The following is a 27,067-nucleotide window of genomic DNA, read 5'->3' on the forward strand; positions in this document are numbered from 1 at the left end:
CTTTGGAGGAGCCTCAGCCGGTGCCCTTGCCCAATCGGTATGAGATTCTTGCTTCCTGTGTGGACGAGGGCACAGACCGCAGGGAGCATGAGTGAATTGACCACAGCACCATGGTACAGAGTACCATTCAAGTGTGGGGAGCAAAGAGAAATGTAGTGGCAATAGGGGATAGCATAGTTAAGGGAACAGATACTGTTCTCTGCAGCAAAGACAGAGAATCCCGAAGGCTGTGTTGTCTACCTGGTGCCAAGGTTAAGAACATCTATTCTGGGCTGGAGAAGAACTTGGAGTGGGAGGGGAAGCATCCAGTTGTCATGGTCCACCTAGGTACCAACGACATTGGTAGGACTAGGAAAGAGGTTCTGCCGAGGGACTAGGAGCAGCTTGGGGCTAAAATAAAAAGCAGAACCACAAAGGTTCTCCGGATTACTACCTGAGCCATGTGCAAATTGGCGTAGGGTAGATAAGGTTGGAGAAGCGCATGGCTCAAAGATTGGTGTGGGAGTACTGGGGAAGGAGCTTCATTTGAACCATGCTGGAACCTTGTCCTGGCGAATCATATAACTAGGGTTGTAGATAGGACTTTAAACTAATTAGTGGGGGGGGGGGAGGTTCAATTGAAGGGAAGTTTAAAAAATCAAAACGAAACGAGAGAGAGCCGAGGTGCAGGGTAGTGAAGAGGCGAACGATAATCAAAGTGTGACAGGAAGGGGCAGAAAATATAAGCAGAAGAGTGCAGCAGAAATTAGAACCAGAATGAGCAATAATGGAAAAAAGTCGAAGCTTAAGGCTCTTCATCTGAATGCAAGCAGCGTTTGTAACAAGATAAAGGAGTTGACAGCACAAATAGAAATATATGGATATGACTTGATAGCTATTACAGAGACGTGGTTGCAGGGTGACTAAGACTGGGAACTCAATATTCAAGGGTATTCGATGGTGGGGTAGCTTTGTTAATAAAGGAAGGTATCAGTGCGGTGATGAGTAGTGATATAGGTACCATCGATCATGATGTAGAATCAGTTTGGATAAAAATAAGGAATAGCAAGGGGAAGAAGTCATGGGTGGGAGTTGTCTATTGGCCCCTGAAGAGTTGCCTCACTGTAGGACAAAGTATAAATCGGGAAATAATTGAGGTGTGTAAGAAGGGCATTACAATTGTCATGGGTGATTTTAATCTGCATATTGACTGGACAAATCAGATTGGCAGGGGTAACATGGAAGATGAATTTGTAGAGTGCATCAGGGATTGTTTCTTAGTGCAATTCATTGCAGAACCTACCGGGAACAGGTTATTTTAGACCTAGTAATGCGTAATGAGGTAGGATTAATAAGAGATCTCATAGTTAAGGATCATCTAGGGGGTAGTGATCACAACATGGTAAAATTTCAAATTCAGTTTGAGGGTGAGCAGCTCGGATCTCAAATCAGTGTCCTCAACTTAAATAAGGGCAATTACAGAGGCATGAAAAAGAGTTGTCTAAAGCAGGCTGGGAAAATAGACTAAGCGGAAGGTCAGTGGACGAGCAGTGGCAGACATTTAAGCAGATATTTCATAACGCTCAGCAAAAATTTATCCCAGTCAAAAAGGAGGACTTGATGAGAAGGATGAACCACGCATGGTTAACAATGGAGGTCAAGGAGAGTAACTAATCAAAAACTAAGGTACACAAAGCGGCGAAAACTAGTGGTAGGCCAGGGGATTGGGGATTTTTTAGGAGCCAGCAGTGGATGACTAAAAAACTAATAAAAAGGGAGAAAATTGATTATGAAAGTAAATTGGCAAGAAATATAAAAACAAACAGCAAGAGCTTCTTCGGGTATATCAAAAGAAAGAGAACGCCTAAAGTGAGTGCGGGACCCTTGGAGAATGCAACTGGAGAAATGATAATGGGGAGCAGGGAAATGACATAATTTAAACCAATATTTTGCATCAGCCTTCATGGTGAGGGACACTATAAACTTCCCAAAGATGTCAGATAAGCAAGGAACTGATGGGAGGAAAGATTTTGTAACAGTCGCTATCACAAGGGACAAAGTATTTGACAAACTAATGGAACTAAAGGCAGATAAGTCACAAGGACCTGATGGCCTGCATCCAAGGGTTTTAAAGGAAGTGGCTGCAGCAATAGTGGAGGCATTGGTCAAAATATTCCAGAACTCACTGGATTCCGGGAGGGTCCCAGGGGATTGAAAACCGTTAATGTGACGCCCCTGTTCAAGAAGGGAGGGAGACAAAAAGCAGGAAACTATAGGCCAGTCAGCCTAAGATCTGTCTTTGGGAAAGTGCTAGAGTCCATTATTAAGGAAGAAATAGCAGAATATTTAGAAAAGCTTAAAGCAATCAAACAGAGTCAACATGGTTTTGTGAAAGGAAAATCATGTTTGACAAATTTGCTCGAGTTCTTTGAGGATGTAATAAGCAGAGTTGATAGAAAGGGGAACTGGTAGATGTAGTGTATTTGGATTTCCAGAAGGCATTCGCTAGGGTGCCACATAAAAGGTTATTGCACAAGATAGGAGCTCACGGCATTGGGGGTAATGTATTTGCATGAATTGAGGATTGGTTAACACACAGAAAGACAGAGAGTCGGGATTAATGGGTCTTTTTCAGGTTGGAAAGACGTAACTAGTGGAGTGCCACAAGGATCAGTCCTAGGGCCTCAATTATTTACTATCTATACTAATGACTTGGAGGAGGGGGCAGAGTGTAATGTATCCAAATTTGCTGACAATACAAAAATAGGTGGGAGGGTATGTTATGATGAGGACATAAGGAATCTGCAAGGGGATAAAGACAGGTTGAGCGAATGGGCAAAAACTTGGCAGATGGAGTTTAATGTAGGGAAGTGTGAGATCATGCACTTTGGTGGGAAAAATCAATAGGCAAACTATTATTTAAATGGAGAGAGACTCCAAAAAAGTGCAGCACAGAGGTATCTAGGTGTTCTTGTGCATTTCCAAAGATTCATGATCTTTTGAGAGAATAAATTTCTCCTCATCTCAGCTCTAAATGTATAACCTCTTATTCTGAGTCTGTCATATTCCAGACCAATGGTCTGCAGGCTGGTCCAAAATGCAAATCACTGAAACTGGTATTCGGTGAGAAACAACTGATTGACTTATGGCTCTGCAGATGGCCCGAGTATCCTGGACTCACCGACGCAGCTCTGAAGCACCTGATGCCATCAACAGCAACAAACAACCGCCAGATTGGACTTTCAACACTTATAGGCCTGAAAACAAAGAGGAGGAACTGGCTGAACATGGAGCCCGACATATGACTGAAGCTTGGAACCAGACATTACCTCATTGGTGTCTCTTCAAAAAGCAGCTGATAACTCTGATTAGGTTTTTTGTGGTGACAAACAAAAACAGGTGGGGTACAACAGGTAGGTGGTCCACAGACATAACGTTTGAAAGCCACTGTTCTAGACTCCCCAACATTTACCCTTCAAAGATTATTTGATCACCTCTCATTCTTCTAAATTCTAGAGAATATCGGCCTAATTTAGTCCTCCTCCTCCTTCAGGTACAATGCCCTAAGAGGGCATTGGCAACCATGGACTTCCATTGGATTGGTCCATCATTATGTTTGGCAAAGTACTGCAGTGGTTTGCTGTTGCCTTCTGCAGCATGGCTGATCAGAAAACTCTCCTGCTCTTTACCACCTGCGATCAGGTGTATTGGAAGGATTTACAGTCTGATAATCAACCTGCTTTGCCATGTTATGAATGCAACTTCCATGGCCATCAAGTCCTGAAGCGGGACTTGAACACGGAGCTTCTGGCCTAGGGGTAGGGACATTGCCACTGCACTACAAGACCTCCACCCAGTCTACTCAGTCTCTCCTAATAGGGCAATTCCTTCATCCCAGGAATCATCTTGTCTGAGACAAGTACATCTTTCTTGGGCAAGGAGACCAAAACTGTACAATTCTCCAGATGTGGTCTTACCAAGGTCCTATATAATTGTAGTAAGGCTTCTTTACTCTTATATTCTAGTCCCTCTGTAATAAAGGCTAACATTTCATTTGCTTTGCTATTGCGTACTGTAATCTGCATGTCACTTTGTGATTCATGTACAAGGACACTGAGATGCTTCTGAAAATAAGCATTTTCTAGTCTCTCATCATTTAAAATATATTTGGCTTTTATATTTTTCCTTCCAAAGTGGATACCATCACATGGTTATTGGTGCCATGTCAGGGTTTGGACCGCTAGGCTGTAGCAGTTTGATTTGACCCCCAAATAAGGTCAGCTACTGATCTAATCTGATTGGAACTGCTTGGAGTTTCCTGTTGCTTCTGGTGAACAAATACAGGTCAATAGATCTGGTGGCTGGCCATCATAATTTGATGAGACCCTTGTTTGTAAATTCATTAGCTGAATGAATTTGTTCACTTGGGGACTCTTGGTTGTTGGGGGGCGGGTTAAGAGTTTATCTCCTATGTGGTGAATTATCTTTGTTGGGGAAGCATATGAATTTCAACTGCTGAATCTGCCAGAGTCATGTCTACGTAAAAGTTAGTGCAATTCAGCAAACTTCGCACACTTGATCTATTTCAGGATCAGATGTTGATTATTCACACATCAGCCAAAACCTTGGTGATGTAATCCATTGAGATGTGACCATAAGGAACCCCATGTAAAATACTTGGTGCGGTGTATCTAAGATCTGAAAGAAGACTCCCATGCCAATTGGTGCCCTCTTGCATTACCAGAAACACTTCAGATGGAATGGTCTTGCAATGCACTCTCCCAGCACATTGTCCAGGAAACGGTGCTAACTTTCCCTCTTTCCTTGAATTCTTTTCCTTACAGATGATCTGTGGATGTCTCTCAAGGAGACGACCCCAGTGAAAATAATGTGGAGGGGCTCATTAAGACAGTGGTGGTTTATCTATTTTGCAAAATGGAAGGCTGGGAGTCCAAAACGAGGCCTGTTATGCCAGAGGTAAAGGCAAAATACTGCGGATGCTGGAAATCTGAAACAAAAACAAAAAATGCTGAAAAAACTCAGCAGGTCTGACAGAATCTGTGGAAAGAAATCCACAGACACTGTCAGACCTGTTAAGCCACATCCTTGGGTTTAGTTGTTTCTCAATGCTTTGGGTGGAAATATTTATGCTTAGAGGGCACATTTTCCAACTGTTCAAAACATGAGTAGGCCACTCAGTCCCTTGAGTCTCTTCTACCATTCACTTAGACCACGATTGGTTCATTCTTTAACTCCATTTACCCATCTTTTGATCCATAGCCCTTGATACCTTTACCTTACGAAGCTCTATTCCTCTCGGTCTTGAAAACTACAATTGCCCCAGCATCAACAGCCTTTTGAGGAAGTGCATTTCATGTTTCCACTACACTATGTGTTGTCATGAACACTGACCTTTACAAGGTGGTTATATTTTAAAACATCTCTTCAACTCAACGTAAAACAAATAGTTCTGAAAAGGGCAGGGGGTGGTGGTGGTGAATTCCTGGTAAACTCTAGTTTGGAGACGTGCCCATGTGACTTCAGGTGGCCATGGGGATGAGAAGAGAGAGAAAGTCAAATGGAAATCTATTGAGGTTCCAAATTGCAATTTCTAAGTTTGGGGGGGCTGGGGGGGGGGGGGGGGGGGGGGGGGGGGGTGGTGGGAGAGGGGGATGGGGGGATGGTATAGGGGGAACTGCTGTTGAGAAACAAGCAACAAAAAACTCTCCCAAGAACAGGTTTTACTGTTCTGTAGGAAGTGATGGGGAGCAAAAGTAAAACTGCCTATGGGAAAAACAGTTTTACCAGAGACAACTAAAACGTTTAAAGGGGTCACTCAGGAATCAGGGGGAGGCAGTGGCAGTGTCACTGGACTAGTATACTAGAGACACAGAGTAATGCTCTGGGGGCCTGGGTTCCTGACCATAGCAGATGGTGAAATTTGAATTCAACAAAAATCTGGAACTAAGAGTCTGATGATGACCACAAAACCATTGCAGATTGTCGTAAAAACCCATCTGATTCGGTAATGTCTTTTAGGTAAGGAAATCTGCTACCCATACCTGGTCTGGCCTACATGTGACTCCAGACCCACAGCAATGTGGTTGACTCTTAAATGCCCTCTGAACAAGGGCAATTAGGGATGGGCAATAAATGCTGGCCTAGCCAGTGACATCCACATCCCATGAACAAGTAAAAAAAAACTCTAGAATTCTGGGAGTCAGGACTGACGTGACCATAGGGAAAGGGGGTTCGTTGTAGTGTGCTTTGCTGGTGATAATTACATTTGGGAAACTTGGTAGGAGTGGAGTAGTTGGCGATGGACACTGGAAGATTCAACTTGGTGTGGCAAGGACTGATTGATTAAATCTCTATCGTCTACTTCCTACCTGTAGGAAACTCGTTCGAGTTACCAACAGTCACAGATTGCAACTCTTTTCGAGTACAATCACAGTTCTTGGTTTCTGGGAGTGGGACATGAACCCACAACCCTCTGATTCAAAGGCGAGGGTGCTATGAACTGAGCCACAGAAGGACTGATTGAACTCAGCTACTGAGTGGGAGAAGCTTTTGGACTGCCCTTTGATAACATATATGTACCTGAAGCATGGTGTAAAGTTTACCTCTTTTTAGTTAAAGTACCATTTGCCTGTTTAACATCGCTCAAACATGAAGTACCATTTCCTTGTTGGTTAATGTTTGAATGTCATTTTTAGTTTTTTTGTTACAGTAAAAATTTTAAAAAGTGAAACCTTGTCCTTCAGTTATCTCCATGGGGTCATTTGGGAAATTCATCCCTTAGATATTGGCCTCTAGGGAGTCATGACAGTGTGAAAAAATCTTCAATTCACTGCCGAATGGCATATCTCTAGTTGTAAGATTGGCCCTTATTTTGGATTCCATTGAAAACAACTTTTTCTGTATGTGCCCTCTGAAATCTTTCTATATTTCAAATATCTCGATTAGATCATCCCTGACCTTCTAAACTAAAGGAAATGCATAGAAACATAGAAAATAGGAGCAGCAGAAGGTCATTCGGCTCTCCAACCCTGCTCCGCCATTCAATATGGTCATGGCTGATCCTCTATCTCAACGCCGTACTCCCGTGCTCTCCCCATAGCCCTTAACGCCTTTAGAGTCCAGAAATTTATTTCCTTCTTAAATATATTCAGCAACTTGGCCCCCACAGCCTTCTGTGGTAGAGAATTTCATAGGTTCATCACCCTCTAAGTGAAGACGTTTCTCCTCATCCCAGTCCTAAATGGTCTACCCTGTATCCTGAGACTGTGACCCCTTGTTCTAGACACCTCCAAGCAGAGGAAATATCACCAATGCATCCAGTCTGTCCATCCCTTTCAGAATTTTACATGTCTCATTTTCTAAACACCAGTGAATACAGGCCAAGTCAGCCCAATCTCTCCGCATGCAACAATCCTGCCATCCTAGAATCAATCTGGTGAACCTTCACTGCACTCCCTCTATGGCAAGTATATCCTTTCTTAGGTAAGGAGACCAAAACTGCACATAATACTCCAGGTATGGTCTCACCAAGGCCCTGTACAGCTGCAGTAAGACATCCTTGCTCCTACACTCAAGTCCTCTCGCAATGAAGGCCAACATACCATTTGCCTTCTTAACTGCTTGCTGCAACGGCATGCTTGCTTTCAGTGATTGGTGTACAAAGGAACCCAGGTCCTTTTGTACATCAACATTTCTTAATCTATCACCATTTAAATAATACTCTGCCATTTTGTTTTTTGTAACCGAAGTGGATAACTTCACACTTATCCACCTTATACTGCATCTGCCATGTATTTACCCACTCACTCAATCTGTCTAAATTGCCTTTAAGCCTAACACCCTCCTCACTACTCATTCCCACCAAGTTTTGTGTCGTCAGCAAATTTGAAAATATTGCATTTTTTTCCCCTCATCCAAATCATTGATATATATTGAGAGTAGCTGGGGCCCAGGCAATGGCCCCTGCAGTACCCCACTAGTCACCGCCTGCCACTCCACAAAAGACCCATTTATTCCTACTCTCTGCTTTCTATCTGCTAACCAATTCTCAATCCATGCCAATATATTACCCCCAATCCCATGTGCTTTAATTTTACACACTAACCTCTTATGTGGGATTTCATCAAAAGCTTTCTAAAAATCCAAATGCACCATTTTCACCAGTTCTCCCTTATCTATTCTGCTAGTTATGTCCTCAAAAAACTCCAGTAGGTTTGTCAAATGTGATTTCCCTTTCATAAATCTATGTTGACTTTGTGTAATCCAGTTGATAATTTCTAAGTGTCCTGTTATCATGGCCTTCATAATATACTTTAGCATTTTCCCTTCTACTGATGTTAGGCTAACTGATCTGTGATTTTCTGTTTTTTCCTACCCTCCTTTTTTAAATACCGGGGTTACATTTGCCACCCTCCAATCTACCAGGACTGTTTCAGAATCTACAGAATTTTGGAAGATGACAACCAATGCTTCCATTATTTCCATGGCATTTCCTTTAGTACACTGGATGTGGATTATTGGGCCCTGGGGATTTATCGGCTTTCAGTCCCATTAATTTCTCCAGCACTATTGTTTTAGTAATACTAATTTCCTTCAATTCCTCCTCCTCACTAGACCCTTGGTTCCCTTGTATTTCTGGGAAGTTATTTGTGTCTTCCTTCGTGAAGACAGAACTAAAGTAGTTGTTTAATTGCTCTGCCATTTCCTTGTTCTCTATTATCAATTCTCCTATTTCAGACTCTAAGGGACCTACATTTGTCTTCACTAATCTTTTTCTTTTTACATACTTACAGAAGCTTTTACAGTCTGCTTTTATGCTCCTTGCAAGTTTAATCTCATACTCTATTTTTCTCCTCTTAATCAATCTCTTGGTCCTCCTTTGCTGAATTCTAAACTGCTTCCAAGCCTCAGGCTGGCTACTTTTTCCAGCAACTTTATATGACTCCGCTTTGGATCTAATACTATACTTAATTTCTTTTGTTAGCCATGGTTGGGCTGCTTTTCCTGTTGTGTTTTTGTGCCAGAAAGGAATGTATAACTGTTGCAATGCATAAATTCGTTCCTTGAATATTAGCCATTGGCTATCCACCGTCATACCTTTTAATGAAGTTCCTCAATCTATTTTAGCCAACTCATGTCTCATACCTTTGTACTTGCCTTTAAGATTTAGGACTCTAGTTTCAGATCGGACTACTTCACTTTCCATCCTAATGAAGAATTCTATCATATTATGGTCACTGTTCCCTAAAGGACCCAGCAAAACAAGACTATTAATTAATCCCTTCTCATTGCACAATACCGAATCTAGGATAGCCTAGTTCCCTAGTTGGTTCCTCAACATACTGATCTAAAAAACTATCTCGTACACACTCCAGGAATTCCACAGTGTTATCGCTAATCTGGTTTGCCCAGTCTATATGCAAATTAAAGTCACCCATGATCATTGTAGCACTCTTGTTACACACATCTCTAATTTCCTGTTTAATGCCATCCCCTACCTTATCACTACTATTTGGAGTCCTATAGGCAACTCCCACTAATGTTTTCCATCCCTTGTTACTTGTTAGCTCCACCCAGACTGATTCCACATCTAGATTTTCTGAGCCAATATCCTCTCTATCGCACTGATTTCATCCTTAACTAACAACGCCATGCCACCTCCTTTTCCTTTTTGCCTGTCCATCCTAAATATCGAGTACCCTTGGATATTCAGTTCCCAGACTTGGTCACCCTGCAGCCATGTCTCCGTAATCGCAATCATATCATTCCTGTTTATATCTATTTGCGCTGTTAATTCATCTACCTTATTGCAAATGCCCCGTGCATTCAGATACAGCACCTCTAGACTTGTCTTTTTAACATTTTTACACTTTTTTTTTGTACAATGGCCCTACTTGCTGCCAGTCCTTGTTTCCTCTGCCTTCCACTTTTGTTTTCTACTTTTCTGTTTTCACTCTTACCTTTGTTTCCTTCTCTTGCGTTTTCCCGCTCAGGTTCCCATCCCTCTGCCAATCTAGTTTAAACCCTCCCCCACAGTACTAGCGAATATCCCTGCGAGGATATTGGTCCCTGTTCTGCTGGGGTGCAACCTGTCCAGCTTGTACAGGTCCCACCTTCCCCAGAATCGGTCCCAATGCCTCAGAGTTACCCAATAGGTCAGCTTTGGAAACTTACCCCATTAGGTGGAACACTCATTACCTCAATAAGTGGGCGACTGGAGGATTACTCCATTATATGTTACTGCGTTCAGGAGACAAAAAGTATAGCTTTATGGGGCATTTATTTACACAGTGGGGAAGAAATCTTCCATACTAATTTTGTTTAAGATTCACAGTTTCAAGCTCATATGCTCTAGCTCTGAAATCATAACTTAGACATATACCACTGTCCAGTCAGTATTGTTGAGTCTGTACCCTGGAACTCCTTATCTAGAACCATCACCACAAGAACTGCATCTGTTCAAGAGGAAGGCCCACCAAACAACAACTAAAAGAAGCTTTAAATACAGCCTTGACAGCGTTACGCTCATTCCATGAACAAACAAAAACAAATATACTAGGGTATGAAATATTTGTCCTCATTTTTAATTTTCAAGTTTTACAACAGTTTATGTATCAGCTGGGTGGGTTTCTCAAAGGTCCTTCTCAATACATTTCCATGGAAGAATAGTTAAAAGCTTGGGCAAGTGATTTAACATGGCAAAAATCACAAGGTAAATGGTCAAAACTGTCGGATAGTTACAGCTCATGCTTTTCTGGTAGGAGTCAGTTAGTCCCACTTAACAACATGCCAAAAATGAAATCATCTTAGATTATGTGCTCAGGTGCAGTGATGTCCACTTGAATAGCATCAATTCCATTCACAACCTCCAAGAAGCTGATTGCAGTGTGGCGAGATCAGGACAGGGTCACTTGCTGTTCCCTCAGATGGTGACACTGTGTGAAACAAGACAACAGGTCCAGGAAAGAGAGGAAACTTATCCAGTTTAAAAAAAGGGGGGAGCATCATTGGGGTGGATGTAATCTAGCAGATTGAAACGTCTGGTAGATGCTTCTGAGTTTTCCATTTATAACCTGATTTTTAATTACTTAACAAAAAGAACATGAATCTTGCCCAACTAGGGAGACAAAGCAAAGAAGAACATCTCTAAAAGTTTCCCTGATTATCAAAACATCCCATGAAGTCAACAGCAATAAATAAACTTCAACAAACAGTAATTTGCAATTAGGTTACTGCTGTTGTGCAATACATTATAAGAATCTAAAATTAAAATCTCCAGCCACTAAAGTTTAACAAGATGAGGCTGCAGTATAAATGGTGAGTATATAGAACAGTCAGTGCATTTGGCGCTTGGAGCCAAAGATGTTTGTTACATGAATTTGTGTTATGAACTCTGTCTGTATGTTATGTGAAGATGCTGTAATAGGGGCTGTTGATTAGTTGCCATAAAAACGGTTTGCTCCAACTTCCCTTCTTCTGTAAGTCTGAATGTCCGTGTAATCTGAAAGTAAAGAAACAAATCAAGGAAAAGTTATCTGCGAGAAGGATATTTCATGAAAGCAAAGAGTTCAGAACATTCCATTTTTGTTAAAATACAGCCCTCAGGAACCATTTAGTCAATGTGAGATCTTGCTTCAGCTGGTGATGAGCACATTGACAGATGAAGAGGTCATCAAATCAAGTCTCATTCCAGTACTTGAATGCATAGGCTAGGTTGGTGCCCAGTGCTACGTTGTCAGAAAGATTAAACATTTAGTTTAAATGTTAAACTACAATTCCAAATAGCTGCTCCTGTGATGCAGGTGGGCATTAAAAATTTCACAACAGTACTGCAAGAGGAGGCAAGAGCTATCCCAATGTCCCAACCAACATTTCACCCTCAACCAACATGATCATGAAAAGATTAAATGGCTATTCTTCCAATGGTTGTGAAATATTTTAGGCCTTTTACCTATTTGGCCCAGAATTGTTACAAAGTTACATGCAACATACAAAGGGTTAATTCCCAGGGATACCTTAAATAAATAGCCAAAAATAATAACGCCATTCAGAATGTTAATTAAGATCAACAGGATGTCATTGTATAGTTCACAACCTCGTTCTAGAATGATTTCACTCAATGCACCGAGCATGGAGCTCAGCTGAATAGGTTCACATAAAGTGGAAAGCTTTTCATTCCAGCTGGTAATTTTGATTACCAACACAAGATCTCAAGAAATCGGAATAGGAGTAGGCCACTCGACCATCCAGCCTCTGCCAATCAATAAGACCATGGCTGATCGGATTGTGGCCTTAACTCCACTTTCCTGTCTGTCCCCCGTAACCCTGGGCTCCCTTGTAGATCAAAAATCTGTTTAACTCAGCCTTGAATATATTCAATGACCCAGCCTCCACTGCTCTCTATGGAAGATAATTCAAAAGACTAACAACCCTCAGAAAAGAAATTCCTCCTCATCTCTGTATTAAATGGGGGACCCCTTATTTTTAAAGTGTGCCCCAAGTTCTAGATTTCGCCACGAGGGGAAACATCCTCTCAGCATCTACCCTGTCAAGCTCCCTCAGAATCATATATGTTTCAATAAGATCACCTCTCATTCTTTTAAACTCCAATGAGTATAGGCCCAACCTGCTCAATTTTCCTTGGAAGACAACCCTTCATCCCAGGAATCAGGCTCATGAACGTTCTCTGAAATGTTTCCAATGCAAGTATATCCTTCCTTAAGTAAGGAGGTCAAAGCTTTACATAGTACTCCTGGTGCATTCTCGTCAATGCCCTGTACAGTTGTAGCAAGACTTCCCTACTTTTATGCTCCACATCCCTTGTAATAAAGGCCAGTTTTCTATTTACCTTCCTAATTATTTGCTGTAACTGCATGCTAACTTTTTGATTCAAATACAATGATACCCAGATCCCTCTGTATTGCAGAATTCTGTGGTCTCTCTTCATTTAAATAATATTTTGCATTTCTACTTTTCCTGCTAAAGTGAAAAGCCTCACATTCCCACATTATACTCCATCTGCCAATTTTTTGCCCACTCATAACCTATATCCCTTCGCAGACTCTGTATCCTCCTCACAGCTTGCTTTCCTACCTACCTTTGTATAATGAGCAAATCTAGCTACAATACACTCTGTGCCTTCATCCAAGTCGTTAATATGGACTGTAAATAGTTGAGACCCAGGACTGAATCTGCAGCACTCCATTAGTTATAGTTTGCCAGGCTGAAAATGATCCATTTATCCTGACTCCCTGCTCCTTGTCTGTTAGCCAATCCTCTATCTATGCTGTCATATCACCCCCAACACCTTGAGCTCTTATCTTGTGCAGTAAACCATTATGTGGCACCTTATTGAATACCTTTTGGAAATCCCAATACACTACCTCTATTGGTTCCCCTTCATCCACCCTGCTTGTTACATCCTCAAAGAACTCAGACAATTTCCCTTTCACAAAACCATACTGACTTTGCCCGATTGTATTATAATTTTCTAGATGTCCTGCTACTGCCTCCTTAATAATGGATTATCAGGTTATCGTTTCTAAAAGCTTTCCCCACCGAGGTTAAACTGACTGGTCTGTAGCCGTTGGGCTTATTCTTGCACCCTTTTGGAATTTGCAATTCTCCAGTCCTCCGGTATCACACCTGTATCTAAGGGTTGGAAGATTATGAACAGTGCCTCTGCAGATTCCACCCTTACTCCCCTCAGTATCCCCAGATGTATTTGATCCAGTCCTGGAGACTTAAGCCAGTCTTTCTAATACCTCCTCTTTATTAGTTTTTAGCCCATCCAGTGTCCCAACTACCCCCTCTTTCACTGTGACTTGGCCAGCATCTTCTTCCTTGGTAAGGACAGACGCAAAATATTCATTTAGTGCCTCAGCCATGCTCCCTGCCTTCATTTGTAAATCAGCTTTTTGGTCCCTAAATGTCCCTCTTCTCCTTTTACTATTTATATGCCTATAGAAGACTTTTGGATTCCCTTTTATGCTGGCTGCCAGTCTTCTCACACTCTCTCTTTGCTTCTCATTTCCCCTCTGAACTCTCCACAGTTAGCCTGATTCTGACTTGTATTATCAACCTAACATCTGTTGTATACATACCTTTTCTGCTTCACCTTATTCTCTATCTGTTTCGCCATCTAGCAAGCTCTGGCTTTGTTTGTCCTACCTTTCCCCTATTGGGAATTTACCTCGACTGTACCTGAATCATCTCCTCTCTAAAGGCAGCTCATTGTTCTGTTAGTTTTTCCTGCCAACCTTTGATTCTAATTTATCTGGGCAAGATCTGTTCTCACCCCATTGATATTGACCCTGCCCCAGATTATTTTTACTCTGGATTGCTCCTCGTCCTTTTCCATAGCTAACCTGAACCTTATGATACTATGATTGCTGTCCCCTAAATGTTCCCCTACCGACACTTGATCCACCTCACTCCCCAGAACCAGATCCATCAATGCCTCGTTCCTCAGTGGGCCAGGAACATACTGATCTAGAAAATTCTCCTGAACAAACTTCAGAAACTCTTCCCCTCTCTGCTCTTTATACTATTAATTATACTGATAATATATTGGGATAGTAAAGTCCCCCTCTATAACCACTCTAAGTTTCTGCACCTCTATAATTTCCTTGCAAATTTGGTCCTCTGCAAATTTCCCATTAGTTGGTGGCCTATAAAATACATCCATTGGTGTAATGGTACTTCTATTGCTTCTTAGCTATAGCCAAATAGATTGGCTGACCCCTTCAGGACACTCTCTCTCTCTCTCTCCCCAGCACTGTAACATTCTCCTTAATCAATAATACCATCCCTCCTCCTTTCTTTCCTACCCTAAATTTCATGAAAACCTTGTATCCAGGAATATTTAGCACCCAGTCCTGTCTTTTTTGAGTCAGGTTTCTGCTATTATCACATCATATTCCCACTTGGCTGTGCTATGCACTATAAACTTAATTTACATAATATTACACTGCACCTTTCAAAAAGAACTTCTGAAATGCAGTCACTGTTGCAACATAAGAGAATGCAACTATTTGTGCAGAGTAAGATCCCACAAATGGCAGAGAGGAAAAATGATCAAAAAATATTTTAATGATGTTATTGAGGGATAAACGTCCATCAGGGTACCTGAGAAATGCCTCTGCTCTTCGATTAGTGCCAGGGCACCTTTTACAAGGAGCTACACAGGCCCTCAATTAAACATCTAGCCTGAAAGACGATTTGAAATATGAGCCCAAATTTGGTGTTCAAGTTTCTGGAGTTGGGTTTGAGCCCACAACTTTCTGATGCAGAGGCTCAAGCACCCTGAACCCAGGCTGGAAAATGAGGGGAACCACATAAAATATATCTCAATCTTTCATTTCCTTTTGCAATATATTTTTATGGTCAGTACATAGCGCAACCTCCCCAGAAGTGTGGCACTGGGTCAACTCTGCTGAGGGACAACTCAGTTCAAGTGTTGTGAAAATAAGGCCCAAGACTATAATTGTGCAAGGTAACAATGTACAGTTTCAGGTTTCTTATCTGTCATTGTAATCAGCACCTGCCTACCTTGCACACTGAGGAAGGAGCTGTCATGTAGCTAATTGACTTCAGACAGGATGCTGCTATAGATAACTATCTACCCACACAACACAAAATGAAACCTAAAATTGACATTTTCCATTTCAAACATTGATCTTTTTTTCTCCATATAGCTGCATCACTTTTGTCCCACAATGTGCACTATTTGTGTGCAAGTAATTGCCTAGAACCAAACCAAAACATGACAAACACATCCTTCCTCTACTTTTACAAGCATTGTTCCTATGTCTGTAAAATAGTTCTGTTGCAGCAGGGACACAGCAAAGTGGAGCAGCATTGCAAAACTGGGTGATACAACAGCTTGCATTTATATAGTATCTTCAGCATAGTTAATTGCTTTACAAATGAAATGGGTACAGCCTTGGGCTCTTTATAAATGAGGATGAGGATTTGAAAATCAATGAGTTTGGGGGTGGATGTTGGTGAGGTCAGGATGTGAGCAATTGGGTTTTGGATAGGTTGGGAGTTCGCATGGTTGGCGTTGCAGAAGTCACGAGGAGAGTACTGCAGAAATTGAGTCTGAAGGTGACAAAGGTGTAGATCAGTTTCAGTAGTTGCAGGGGTTGAAGTAGGTCAAACCTTGAAGATAAGCAGTTCTGGTGATAGATGATTTGAGGTTGGAAGCTCAGCGCAGGATCAATCAAAATACTGACAGTACACACCATCAGATTCAGCCAGTGAGGAGGATGGAGTTGGTGGTTTGGAGGCAGAGTTTCTGGTAAAAACTGAACAGGTTGGCTTCAATCTCACCTGTGCCAAGTTGAAGAAAGCACCAGCTCATCCACAATTGATGTGTGAGAAGCATTTGGAGGAGATGTTCAGCAAAGATTATTGGAAAGAACATCAGGCTTACATCATCACTGAAGGATGGATGTGCTTGAAGAGTGTGGTGATGGAGGTGAGGCCACGTTTGAACTTTGCAGCATGTCAGAAGTGACCGTCAAAGCTCAGGAGAAGGCAGCAGATATATTGGATATACTAGAACAGGTAGGAATAGTACCACAGAGGTGAAGCATAGAAGAGGCAGTGAAGGAGGATGCAGCGAGCAACTATACTGAAGGCTGTGGAGAAGTTGAGGACCGTAAAATGAGAGATTGTGCCGTGTGCTGCTACAAATCTCTTCCCCAAGTCTCCAATTCTTCCCATTTCCCTCTTTTTCCGACTTATGGAAGGTGAAAACTGGGATGCCAGCCAGGGAGCACTGGCGTACTTCAAGTCTGGAAGTAACAGAACCATGGATGAGAATCCTAATTCAGAACTTCACAGGGGCATAGGCAAGCTGGTGGAATGGGCAGATAGGTGGCAGATGAAGCTCAATGCAGAAAAATGTGAGGTGATACATTTTGGCAGGAAGAACATGGAGAGATAGTATAAAATAAAGAGTACTACTATAAAGGGGGTGCAGGAGCAGAGGGACTTGGGTGTGTATTTGCATTAGTCATTGAAGATGGCAGGACAGCTTAAGAGAGCAGTTAATACTGCATACAATATCCTAGGCTTCATTAATAGGCCACAGAGTACAAGGGCAAGGAAGTTATGTTGAGCTTGCATAAGACACTAGTTAGACCTCAGCTGGGGTATTGCGTGCAGTTCTGGGCACCACATTATAAGAAGGACCTCAAGGCATTGGAGAGAATGCAGAAGAGGTTCCAGGGATGAGGGATTTCAGTTATGAAAATAGACTGGAGAAGTTGGGACTCTTCCTTAGGGAAAAGAAGGCTGAGAGGAGATTTTGATAGAGATATTCAAAATCATGAGGGGTTTGGACAGAGTAGATAGGGAGAAACTGCTCCCACTCGTAAAAGGATCGAGAATGATTAAAGTTTAAAGTGATTCGCAAGAGAAACAAAAGCTATATGAAAAAAAACTTTTTCATACAGTGAGTGGTCAAGGTCTGGAATGCACTGCCTGGGAACGTGGTAGAGGCAGTTTCTGTCTTGGATCTGAGTGGTTCCTGAGAGACCCTTGTATAAGGTTGCACTATTCTCTCCATTTCCATGCCTCCTAAATTTTGGTCCTCATGAATGATGATAGAAGTATTCCAAATCATGAAGGATTTTGGTAGAGTAATAAGGAGGAACTTTTGCCACTGCTGGAAGGGTCATCACCAGAGGACATAGATTTAAATTGAATCAAAGTATTCAAAAAGGAATTAGATGATTATTTGAAAAGAAAATTTGCAGGACTACAGGAAGGCGGCAGGAGAATGGCACTAGGTGAAGTGCTCAGAGAGCCAGTACAGTCAGGATGGGCCAAATAGCCTCCTCCTGCACTGTAACAGTTCTAAGATTCCGATTCCCCTCTCTGCATGCTTCACATATATCTTAATTGTCGACATCCATGTGTCTAATTTTCTTACTCTCCCTCCCTGTTGTCATCTCCACCTCTCTCCTATATGTCTCCAATTCTTTGTACGTGTCCTTACATCCCTCTCTTTCTTTCTATATATGCCCCGCTGACCTTTACTCTTTCACGCAAAACATACAATCAGTCTCAGGCCGATTGTGACTTAGGCCCAATCTTCCACCTCAAAAGGAGAATGGGTTCAGGATTTCGGAAAGCTGTTCAAGGAAATGCAATTCTGCAGGAGCAGAGCCAAGCATGGGGAAGGAGAGAGACAGAGAGGCAGGATCACAGTATATGGAGAAATGCTTAGTCACACAGAACAGAAGGAGGCCATTTGTTCTATCGAGTCTGTAATGCAAATTGGAAGTGCTCTCCAATTAGTCCCACTCTCAACCCTACTCTTTCCCCATAACCCTATAAATGGTTCCCCTTCGGGTATATGTCCTATTCCCTTTTGAAAGTTACTATGGAATCTGCTTCCAACAACCTTACAGGCAGTGCATATCAGATCATCATAACTCACTGCATAAAATGAATTCTCATCTTTCACTCGTTCTTATTCCAATTACTTTAAATCGATGTCCTCGGGTAATGACCCTTCCAGCAGTGACAAAAGTTCCTCCTTATTACTCTACCAAAATCCTACATGATTTGGAATACTTCTACCATCATTCATGAGGACCAAAATCTAGAGGGCCTGGAAATGGAGAGAATAGTGCAACCTTATACAACACCAAGGCTCTCTCAGGAACAGCTCAGATCCAAGACAGAAACAGTAGAGCAGTGAGGCCTAGTAGTGCATAAAAGGGGAAAAAGACTGGGGGGGCGATCTTCAGGAGGATGAAAGGCAGTATCCCAGGCTGTCACCTCCAGCTGCTTAAATGACCTTCCCTCCATAAGGTCAGAAGTGGGGATGTTCGCTGGCGACTGCACAGCATTCAATACCATTTGCATAGCCTCAGATAACAATGCAATCTGTGCCTACTTGCAGCAAGACCTGGACAACAGTCAGACATGGGCTGATAAGTGGCAAGTAACATTCACACCGTGCAAGTCCCAGGCAATGACTATCTCCAACAAAAGAGTATCTAACCATCTCCCCATGACATTCAACAGCATTACCATTGCTGAATTCCCTCACCATCAACATCCAGGAGGGGGATCACTATAGAAAGAAACTTAAATGGAGCAGCCACACAAGTACTGTGGCTACATTAGTAGCTCAGAGGCTGGGAATCCTGCACCAAGTAACTTGCCTTCTGAATTTCCACTATCTACAAGGCACAAGTCAGGAGTGTGATGGAATACTCTCCACTTGCCTGGATGAATACAGCTCTAACAACACTCAAGAAACTTGTCAGCATCCAGGACAAAGCAGCATGCTTGACTGACACCACATCCACTACCTAAACATTCATTCCCTCCATCACCAATGCACCGTTACCGCCTGTGTACCGCCTGCAAGATGCACTAACAAATCTGTGACCACCCAGTAGAACAAGTCAAAATCCCCCTCCAATTCAAACTCCATCCTGATTGGAACTATGTCACAGTTCCTTCATTTTTGCTAGGTCAAAATCCTGGAACTCTCTCATCATCAGCACTGTGGGTGTAACTACACTACAGAGGCAGCAGTGGTTCAAGAAAGTGGCTCACCACCATCTTCTCAAGAGGATTTAAGGATAGTAATAAATGCTGGCCTTGGCAGCAACACTCTCATCCATAGTCAAATAAAAAATGGTAGCGCAATGGAAGGGTATGGACTTGGGAAAAGAGGAATGGATTCCTTTGTTCATTAATTTTTGTGGGAAAGAACCCTATAGTGTGTGCGCTTGTTTCCTAAAATCAATGAGCTCATTTTTTTGATTGGTTTCATTTTTATTGAAAAAAAGGTAGCAGTGAAATATTGTCAGATCAGAATGCCAAAATAATTCAAAAAAGTGAAACTATCAGATGAAGGAAACACCAGACAGCAGTTATTATTAGAATGATAGCAGATATTCTGTAATCTTTTGGTATTGTTGTTCCTTGCAGCACTGCTGCAAACTTCTGTAATGTATGTAAACGTGGCGTATTTAATAGTGCAATATAGGAAGCAACATTGCTGCCTTGGAAGGGGATGAAATTCAATGGAAAAGATGGTTTCTGTGAAGGTGAAGGCAGCCTATGTTTTTTGTATGCTGTTGGTCTGATCAACATGCCCACAGCAACCTTTAAAGTCCTTCAGCCATACTGACTCATCTTCACAGAAATAAAGTATGGAACTGGAAATAAAAATAACAGCCTTCTTGCCATTTTACAAGACCCTCACACACACTGGCAGATGAAATGGAGACGTGTTGAAGGGAAATAATGGCTGATCTATAGCATATTTATATATCAAGGGTACTCTGTCTGCTGTCTGAATAGTTCCTTTATCCCATTGGTGAGGCAGTGCATAAAGGTTTTGCTGCAGACTGTACCCTGTACCTGTGGAGACATTCTGTGAGCAGGGGCTTTGGAAGATTACCCTATGATGGCCATGGTCTTACAACGTAATCTGGCTAAACCTGCTGCAATCAGGAGTGATGCGGAAAGATCACAACACCACCTTGGAAAATCATTATTTCCATAGTCCATTCACTGAAAGGATACCCTAGGTGCACTAATAATGGTCAATGAAAGGCACTCACTGCTAACACTGACTCATTGGCAAAGTCTCTGAAATGTGCTTTGAAAGTTATACCACACACCGATGACTACAATGCACATCACTGTTAAGTGTCCGCAAACATGACTCAGACCTCCCTGTCGCTTGCCATTTCAACACACCACCCTGCTCTCATGCCCACACGTCTGTCCTTGGCCTTCACTGATTCCAGTGAAGCTCAACGCAAACTGGAGGAACAGCACCTCATCTTCTGACTAGGCACTTTACAGTCTTCCGGACTTAATATTGAGTTCAACAATTTCAGATCATGAACTCTCTCCTCCATCCCCACCCCCTTTCCCATCCCCCCTTTTCCAATAATTTATAATTTTTTTTTTACAACTATTTTTTTCTTTTCCCACCTATTTTTAAATTTATTTTAATCTATTGTTTCACCTCCACCTTTTAGCCCATTTCGATCCCTACCCCACCCGCACTAGGGCCATCTGCCACTAGCTTGCTTCCCTTAATGTCCCCATTAGCACATCCTTTAGATAATATCACCACCGTCAACACCCCTTTGACCTTTTGTCTATGACATCTTTGGCAGTCTCTTCTTGGCCTCCACCTATCACTGGCCCTCTATCGAGCTCTCCTGTCCCACCCCCCTCTACCGGCTTATATTTCATCTCATATCTATATGTCTAAGTTCTGATGAAGGGTCACACGGACACGAAACGTCAACTGTATCCCTCTCCGCAGATGCTGTCAGACCTGTTGAGTTTTTCCAGGTATTTTTGTTTTTGTTCTAGATTTCCAGCATCCGCAGTATTTTGCTTTTATCTAACCATTAAGTGTCTTACCTTGTTGTCAAAAACTTCAAGCCCCACTCCAGGGCTCAAAGCCCAAAATCTAAACTGACTCTACAGTGCAGCACTGAGGCAGTGCTACATTGTCAGAGTTACATTATCTGACATTAAACAGAGGCATTGTAAACAATCCATCGAAGAGGAGCAGCAAGTTACCCTGATCTACATTCCTCCCCCATGCATCATTGGCAAAACAGATTAACACATCATTTGTCACGCTACAGTTCAAAAGATTTTTTGCACAAATTGAGTGTTCCGTTTGTGTGGATATAGCCAAAGTGAGCAGTAAAAAATAATTAATTGGCCATGATGCATTTTAGATGTCCGAAGGAAGAGGGAATCATTGCACCAATACAAGTTTTTTTTTCTCTTACTTGACCTGCATTACTTTGCTGAAACGAATCACCAACTTGCAAAGGTCACCTGCTTTCTGGACCTGGAGTAGCAGGGGCTGCTGTTCAGAGACCATACTGTTTGGCTGTATTTGGCAAAAAGGTTTGTGTTTATTGTGCGAGAACCTTAGGTTGAAAGGATCAATTCAGGCAGCATGTACTGCCTCAGACTGCAGGAGCACTCTTTTGTGGTAAACTGCAAATATAAGTGGGGTAAAATGCAATGTTTACAAAACATGTTGAGAGAGAACATTAAAGTATCCACATTGCTCCAACCTTTTAACTTCTTGAAGCTAAAGGCATTCCTAATTCAACTGTCTCAATTCAACAATGTGTGGTATTTAGTACTGTGTAACTAAGATATTTGTTTCCATATACTGAATGTTACAGTAAAATGAACACAGTTTGCTAAATTGAACTATATTCCAGGAACACTGGAGACTGGACAGAAAGAATTTACAAGGATAAATATGACCATGAATATAAAATGGTCACCAATAAATCCAATACTGAATTCGGGAAAAGCCTCAGAGCGGTTAGAATATGGAAGTTGCTACCACATGGAGAAGTTGAGGTGAATAGCACAGATGGATTTAAGGGGAAGCTAGAAAAGCACACTGGGAAGAAAGGAATAAAAGGTTATACTGCTAAGGGGAGATGAAATACGATGAGAGGAGACTCATGTAGAGCAGAAACACTGACATAGGCGTACTGGGTTGAATGGCCCGCTTCTGTGCTGTACAATTCTACGAACCAAATGCTTGTACTTCTTGGTTCAGACGTGCTTTTGAGTTGCAATAAACTTTTGCAATCTACTGCATCACACAGCAAAAGGAAAAGAGCTTGGACAAACTGATTTTATCAGCATCTCAAACAATACCGCCAGCAGGAGGAGGAAGTGGCTGAGTTTCTTCAAACATAAGCAGAAGCTAGCTCAACAGTAACAACCCAGATACAAAAGGGCTGCTTGAGTATGAGGACTGCAAGAGTGCAAAACTGAAAAGTCTTGGTAGATGGACAGACAGAAAGAGAGCCAACGTGCAGTTAAACAAAACACACATCTGAGAAGCTTCACTCCCGATTATTGTGCATTTTAAATCATAGGCCATAACAAACGTTAGCAGGGCACTTAATGACATACACAGGCTTTTACATTTTTTGCTTGCCAAGTTGCTGAAAGCGTGAGCTGATGATGTCACAAGGAAAAAAGGTACCTGGGACCTGTACAACTGTACAACAGCAACTCCTTAACCAAAACAGATAGCAGGATTGCAAAGTTAACAGCACAAGGCCAGAGAAGAAAGTGTAAATTAGAGTGGGTGAATTCAAAATCAAATTGGGTGCAAGAAAGAGAAACAGAAAGAAAAAATAGTTTACAATAGAAAAAGTAAGATGGAAAGGAAAAGAAAATTTAAACATTAAAAAAGTTAACGTTTTTAAAATCTTGTTTAAGTATTGTGAAATGCTGCTTTTGTTTGGTTAACAGTGACAGAAATGAACAAAGAATCAAAAATTATAGGACAGAAAGAGGAAATTTGCCTTCAACTGGAGCTATTCAATCCCATTTTTCTACCATTTGTTGTAGATTTTGCAGAATTAAAGAGTAGCCAAATTAGGGCTAGCTACTTGCATTGTTTTAAAGGCACCTTTACACAAAACCCAAATTGAGCTGTATATGCTGGTTTCCTATATTTATGCTGCACTGTGTCTGCTATCCTCTTGGCCTATTGGAGGTCAGTACAGAAGAGAGAGACCTGGCTTAAAGTTTGTATGTGGAAGACCAAATACTTGTTTTCCTAACCAACCTCCAATAGGCCTTTAAATGAGTGAAGCAATGATTAATATTGAGAATCTCTTCTCAAATAATTAATGACCTGTAATTCATGAGCACGCCTGCACTTCTTGTAATTGTCACATTTTCCTCTAATTACACCATGCTTTTTTGTGTCATGTCATTTCCATGACAGTTGTCTGCCACACTTTCCCTAACCATTTCATTTAGATGTGACTGAGGCCTTCGTGCATGGTCATCGAAGTAGCTGTTGCTGTTATCTGTAGCATTGAAGGTAAGGCTGTGACCCAATGCTGATTGACCAGCTCAGACATCCAGCTCTCACATGACTATGATTGTTGAAATGCTACCTAGCAGAGCCGAGAATAGGCTTCCGGACCTGATCAAGTCTCAGCACTGGAATACATCTCCCACCAGCTCTAACAAAACACATATTCCCGATCATGACAGGGAGCTGACTTTAAGCTTTTTCAGTGCATTTTCAGCATGCTTAAAGTAAAATGACAATGTGGCTATTGGCTTTGAGATCTTGGCTCAGATCTTCCAGAGAAGAAATCAAAAGATATAACACCAGCTTGGCCCAGCTAGAATACTGTGTACAATTCCAGCCACCATGTTTTACGAAAGATGTGAGTGCTTTGGAGAGGGTAGAGAAGAACTTTACTAGAATGGTTCCAGGGATGGTGGGATTACAGTCATGTGGACAGACTGGACACCTTCAAACAGAAAAGGTTAAGAGGAGATTTGACAGAAGTGTTGAAAATCATGAAAAGTTTAGATTGAGTGAATAAAGAGAATCTTTTTCCAGTAGCTGAAGGGTTGATAATCAGAGGGTGCAGATTTAAGATGATTGGCAAAAGAAACAGGTGACATGAGGAAAAATAGTTTAATGCAACGAGCGGTTACGATTTGGAATGCATTGCTTGATAGGGTCACAGATTCCATAATAGCTTCAAAAGGGAATTGGGTAAATACTTGAAGGAGAAAAAACTGGAAAGATATGGTGCAAGAGTGGGGAGTGGGACGAACTGGATTGCTCTCTGAAAGAGCTAACGCAAGCTCAATGGGATGGCTTGAATGGCCTCCTTCTATGTAATACTATTCTATGATATCTGTAAAATTTAAAACCTGAAGGATGAAACTTCACACTTTTAATAGTTATCGTTCAGTGCCGTTTGCAGCAATTGAGACATCATGCTGTTAAAAGGGTACTTCCTCTAAAACTAACAAGGATTAACTTCCTCTGATAAGTTAGTTCATAGCAGCCCTGCAAATTCAGCAATACACTCAATGCATTTCAATGGCGAGACAGTGAAATGCTGTTTTTGTGAACCTGATAGCATCTCTGATATCAACTTTTCGGTAGTGGCATCTGTTCTTTGTTTGAAATTACCGTACCATTTATGCTTAACAAATATTGATCGCCATCAGCCTCAAGGCTTCGACAACAAAATCTGGTCGAATGCATTTTTGGGGGAAGTAAACATGTACTTGATATTAAATAACTCAGCATGAAGCACATTGTGTGTCTGGTTCTGATCAGTGGACAATTGCAGAGATTCTAATATATTGTAATCATGCTTCTTAGCATCCACACACATTACATCAATTCACTGTTTTCCTTGCAGAACGGTCTACATGAATGGATCTGCTGGTGGAAACTGGTTCTCCCATTGTTGATCTTGAGAAAATCAGAGCAGAGGTGCACTGAGCTCCTCCGATCAGCATGTGCAGTCTAGCGCTGCAATGAATTATACATGCTAGGATAAAGTTCTTGGTTTCAGCACTGGACAGCTGACCTTAGCTCGGGCAGTAGTGGTCGGGGAAGAGTGGTTCCTCAATTAGCCTGGAAATGGGAGAGGCAAAGATTACCCAGGTTTCCCAGTACTGACAGTTAGGTTCTTGTGAAGCGCATTTGGGTGAAGACAGGGTCAGTCTTGGCTGGAATACTCCCCTTGGTCATGCTGCTTGCCAACCTGGGAGCCATTAGGACCAATAACTTCTCCAATCTCTATTAACCTAACTACACTTAACCTCAGCAGATGCAAAAGTGGAGATCCTAGTAAGTGATTTGTGGCTCATTATCCACTCTTCATGCCTACCCAGCCCCCTGTTTTCTATGGGAATACCTCTACCTCTACAGATCACCACTGATACTCTGCTCTACAAACAGTTCCTGGGCTCACTCAACCTCCACACCTATATTTAAACCTGGATATTAGTTCATACTGACTCCAGCCTATCTGCGAGTCAACTTCATCACATCACTGGACCTCTGATGCTAACTTTGGACAAAATTTGTCACTGAACACATAAGGAGATAGGGCAGATGGTCAATAGAAGTAGATTTTAAGATCTGAAAAGAAGGAAAGAAAAGTAAAGTGGGAGAGAAGAGGTTCAGGGAGGGAATTCCAGAGCTTCAGGCCTTAGTAGCTGAAGGCATGGCCACCAATGCGATTAAAATCGTGGATGCACAAGAGCCAGAAGAGGAGTGCAATGATCTTGAAGGATTTTAGGGAGTGCAAGGGACGAGTTATGTGATTCTACAGGAGGTGGATATAAGCAATCTTAGTGATGGTGTGGATATGTGGTCAGAAGCTCTTCCTGGGGTCAAATACAGCAGGAATATGAAAGGGAGAGAGAGAGAGAGAGAGAGAGAAGACAGACCTAGGAAGGTGGAGAGAAATTTGAAGTATATAAAAGAAAGAGGAGACATAAGGAAGGAGGATTACAATGAGAAGAATAGTGGAGCTGCCAGATAGAAACAACAATGTAAATGAGATGCAGAGAGAGAGGGAAACAGTTAAACACAAACAGAAACAGAGACAGCAAGAATTAAAATGAGGAACAAACAAAATGAAAAAAAGGTCTTTCTTTCTTCTTTGTGCCTTTCTGCAAAGTCATGGGGAAAATCAAATAGAATATACTTCACCAGTTGAAAACATTGCAAAACATTCCAAATCACTTCACAGCCAATGAAATGCAGCCATTGTTTTAACAATTTCTGAAGAACAAAGCCACACAAAGAGCAATGAGATAAATGACATAAATTTGTTTTTTTTAAAGTGATGTTAGTTGAGAGATAAATATTGGCTAGTTAGCTTATAGGGCTGCTAATTCACAAATCAATGAATGACTGCCCTGTGCACAGAGCATGGTAGCTTTTCCATTTTTGGGAGCTTGCCCTAAAGATGATCAACTCCCTATTCCAGTGCAATTACCTGAAACATAGGAACATTATTTAGCCCCTTGAGCCTGTTTTACCATTCAATTAGACCAAGGTTTGCCCGTAAAAGGTGAGCACCACTCCACACAAGCAAATCTGGCCACTTTCTGGCTTTGAAAACAAACTGCTTGTTTGCGGGATAACGGGGCTTGCAAAGTGCTTTATTCTACAGTACTATTTTCCGTTAGCCAGAGCGCAGAAGAGTAACTTTGGAGCTTCCCTCAGTTTGGA

At 41.8% G+C, this 27,067-nt stretch overlaps 1 protein-coding gene across 2 annotated transcripts in view; it reads right to left on the bottom strand.

Moving 5' to 3' along the window:
• Positions 1 to 27,067, bottom strand: part of thap4 (THAP domain containing 4) — a 76,216-nt gene that overhangs the window by 32,296 nt on the left and 16,853 nt on the right. Inside the window, exon 4 of one of the 2 annotated variants that reach the window (XM_078563506.1) lies at positions 9,386 to 11,500. The exons of the other annotated variant lie outside the window; for it this stretch is intronic. Within the exon in view, the coding sequence (XP_078419632.1) occupies positions 11,384 to 11,500 (117 nt within the window). The 3' untranslated portion in view covers positions 9,386 to 11,383. Of the gene's footprint in view, positions 1 to 9,385; positions 11,501 to 27,067 lie in introns of those variants that run through there. 2 annotated transcript variants of the gene reach the window in all.

This window comes from Cetorhinus maximus, chromosome 19, assembly GCF_964194155.1.
Source record: "Cetorhinus maximus chromosome 19, sCetMax3.hap1.1, whole genome shotgun sequence".
Lineage (NCBI taxonomy): Eukaryota > Metazoa > Chordata > Chondrichthyes > Lamniformes > Cetorhinidae > Cetorhinus > Cetorhinus maximus.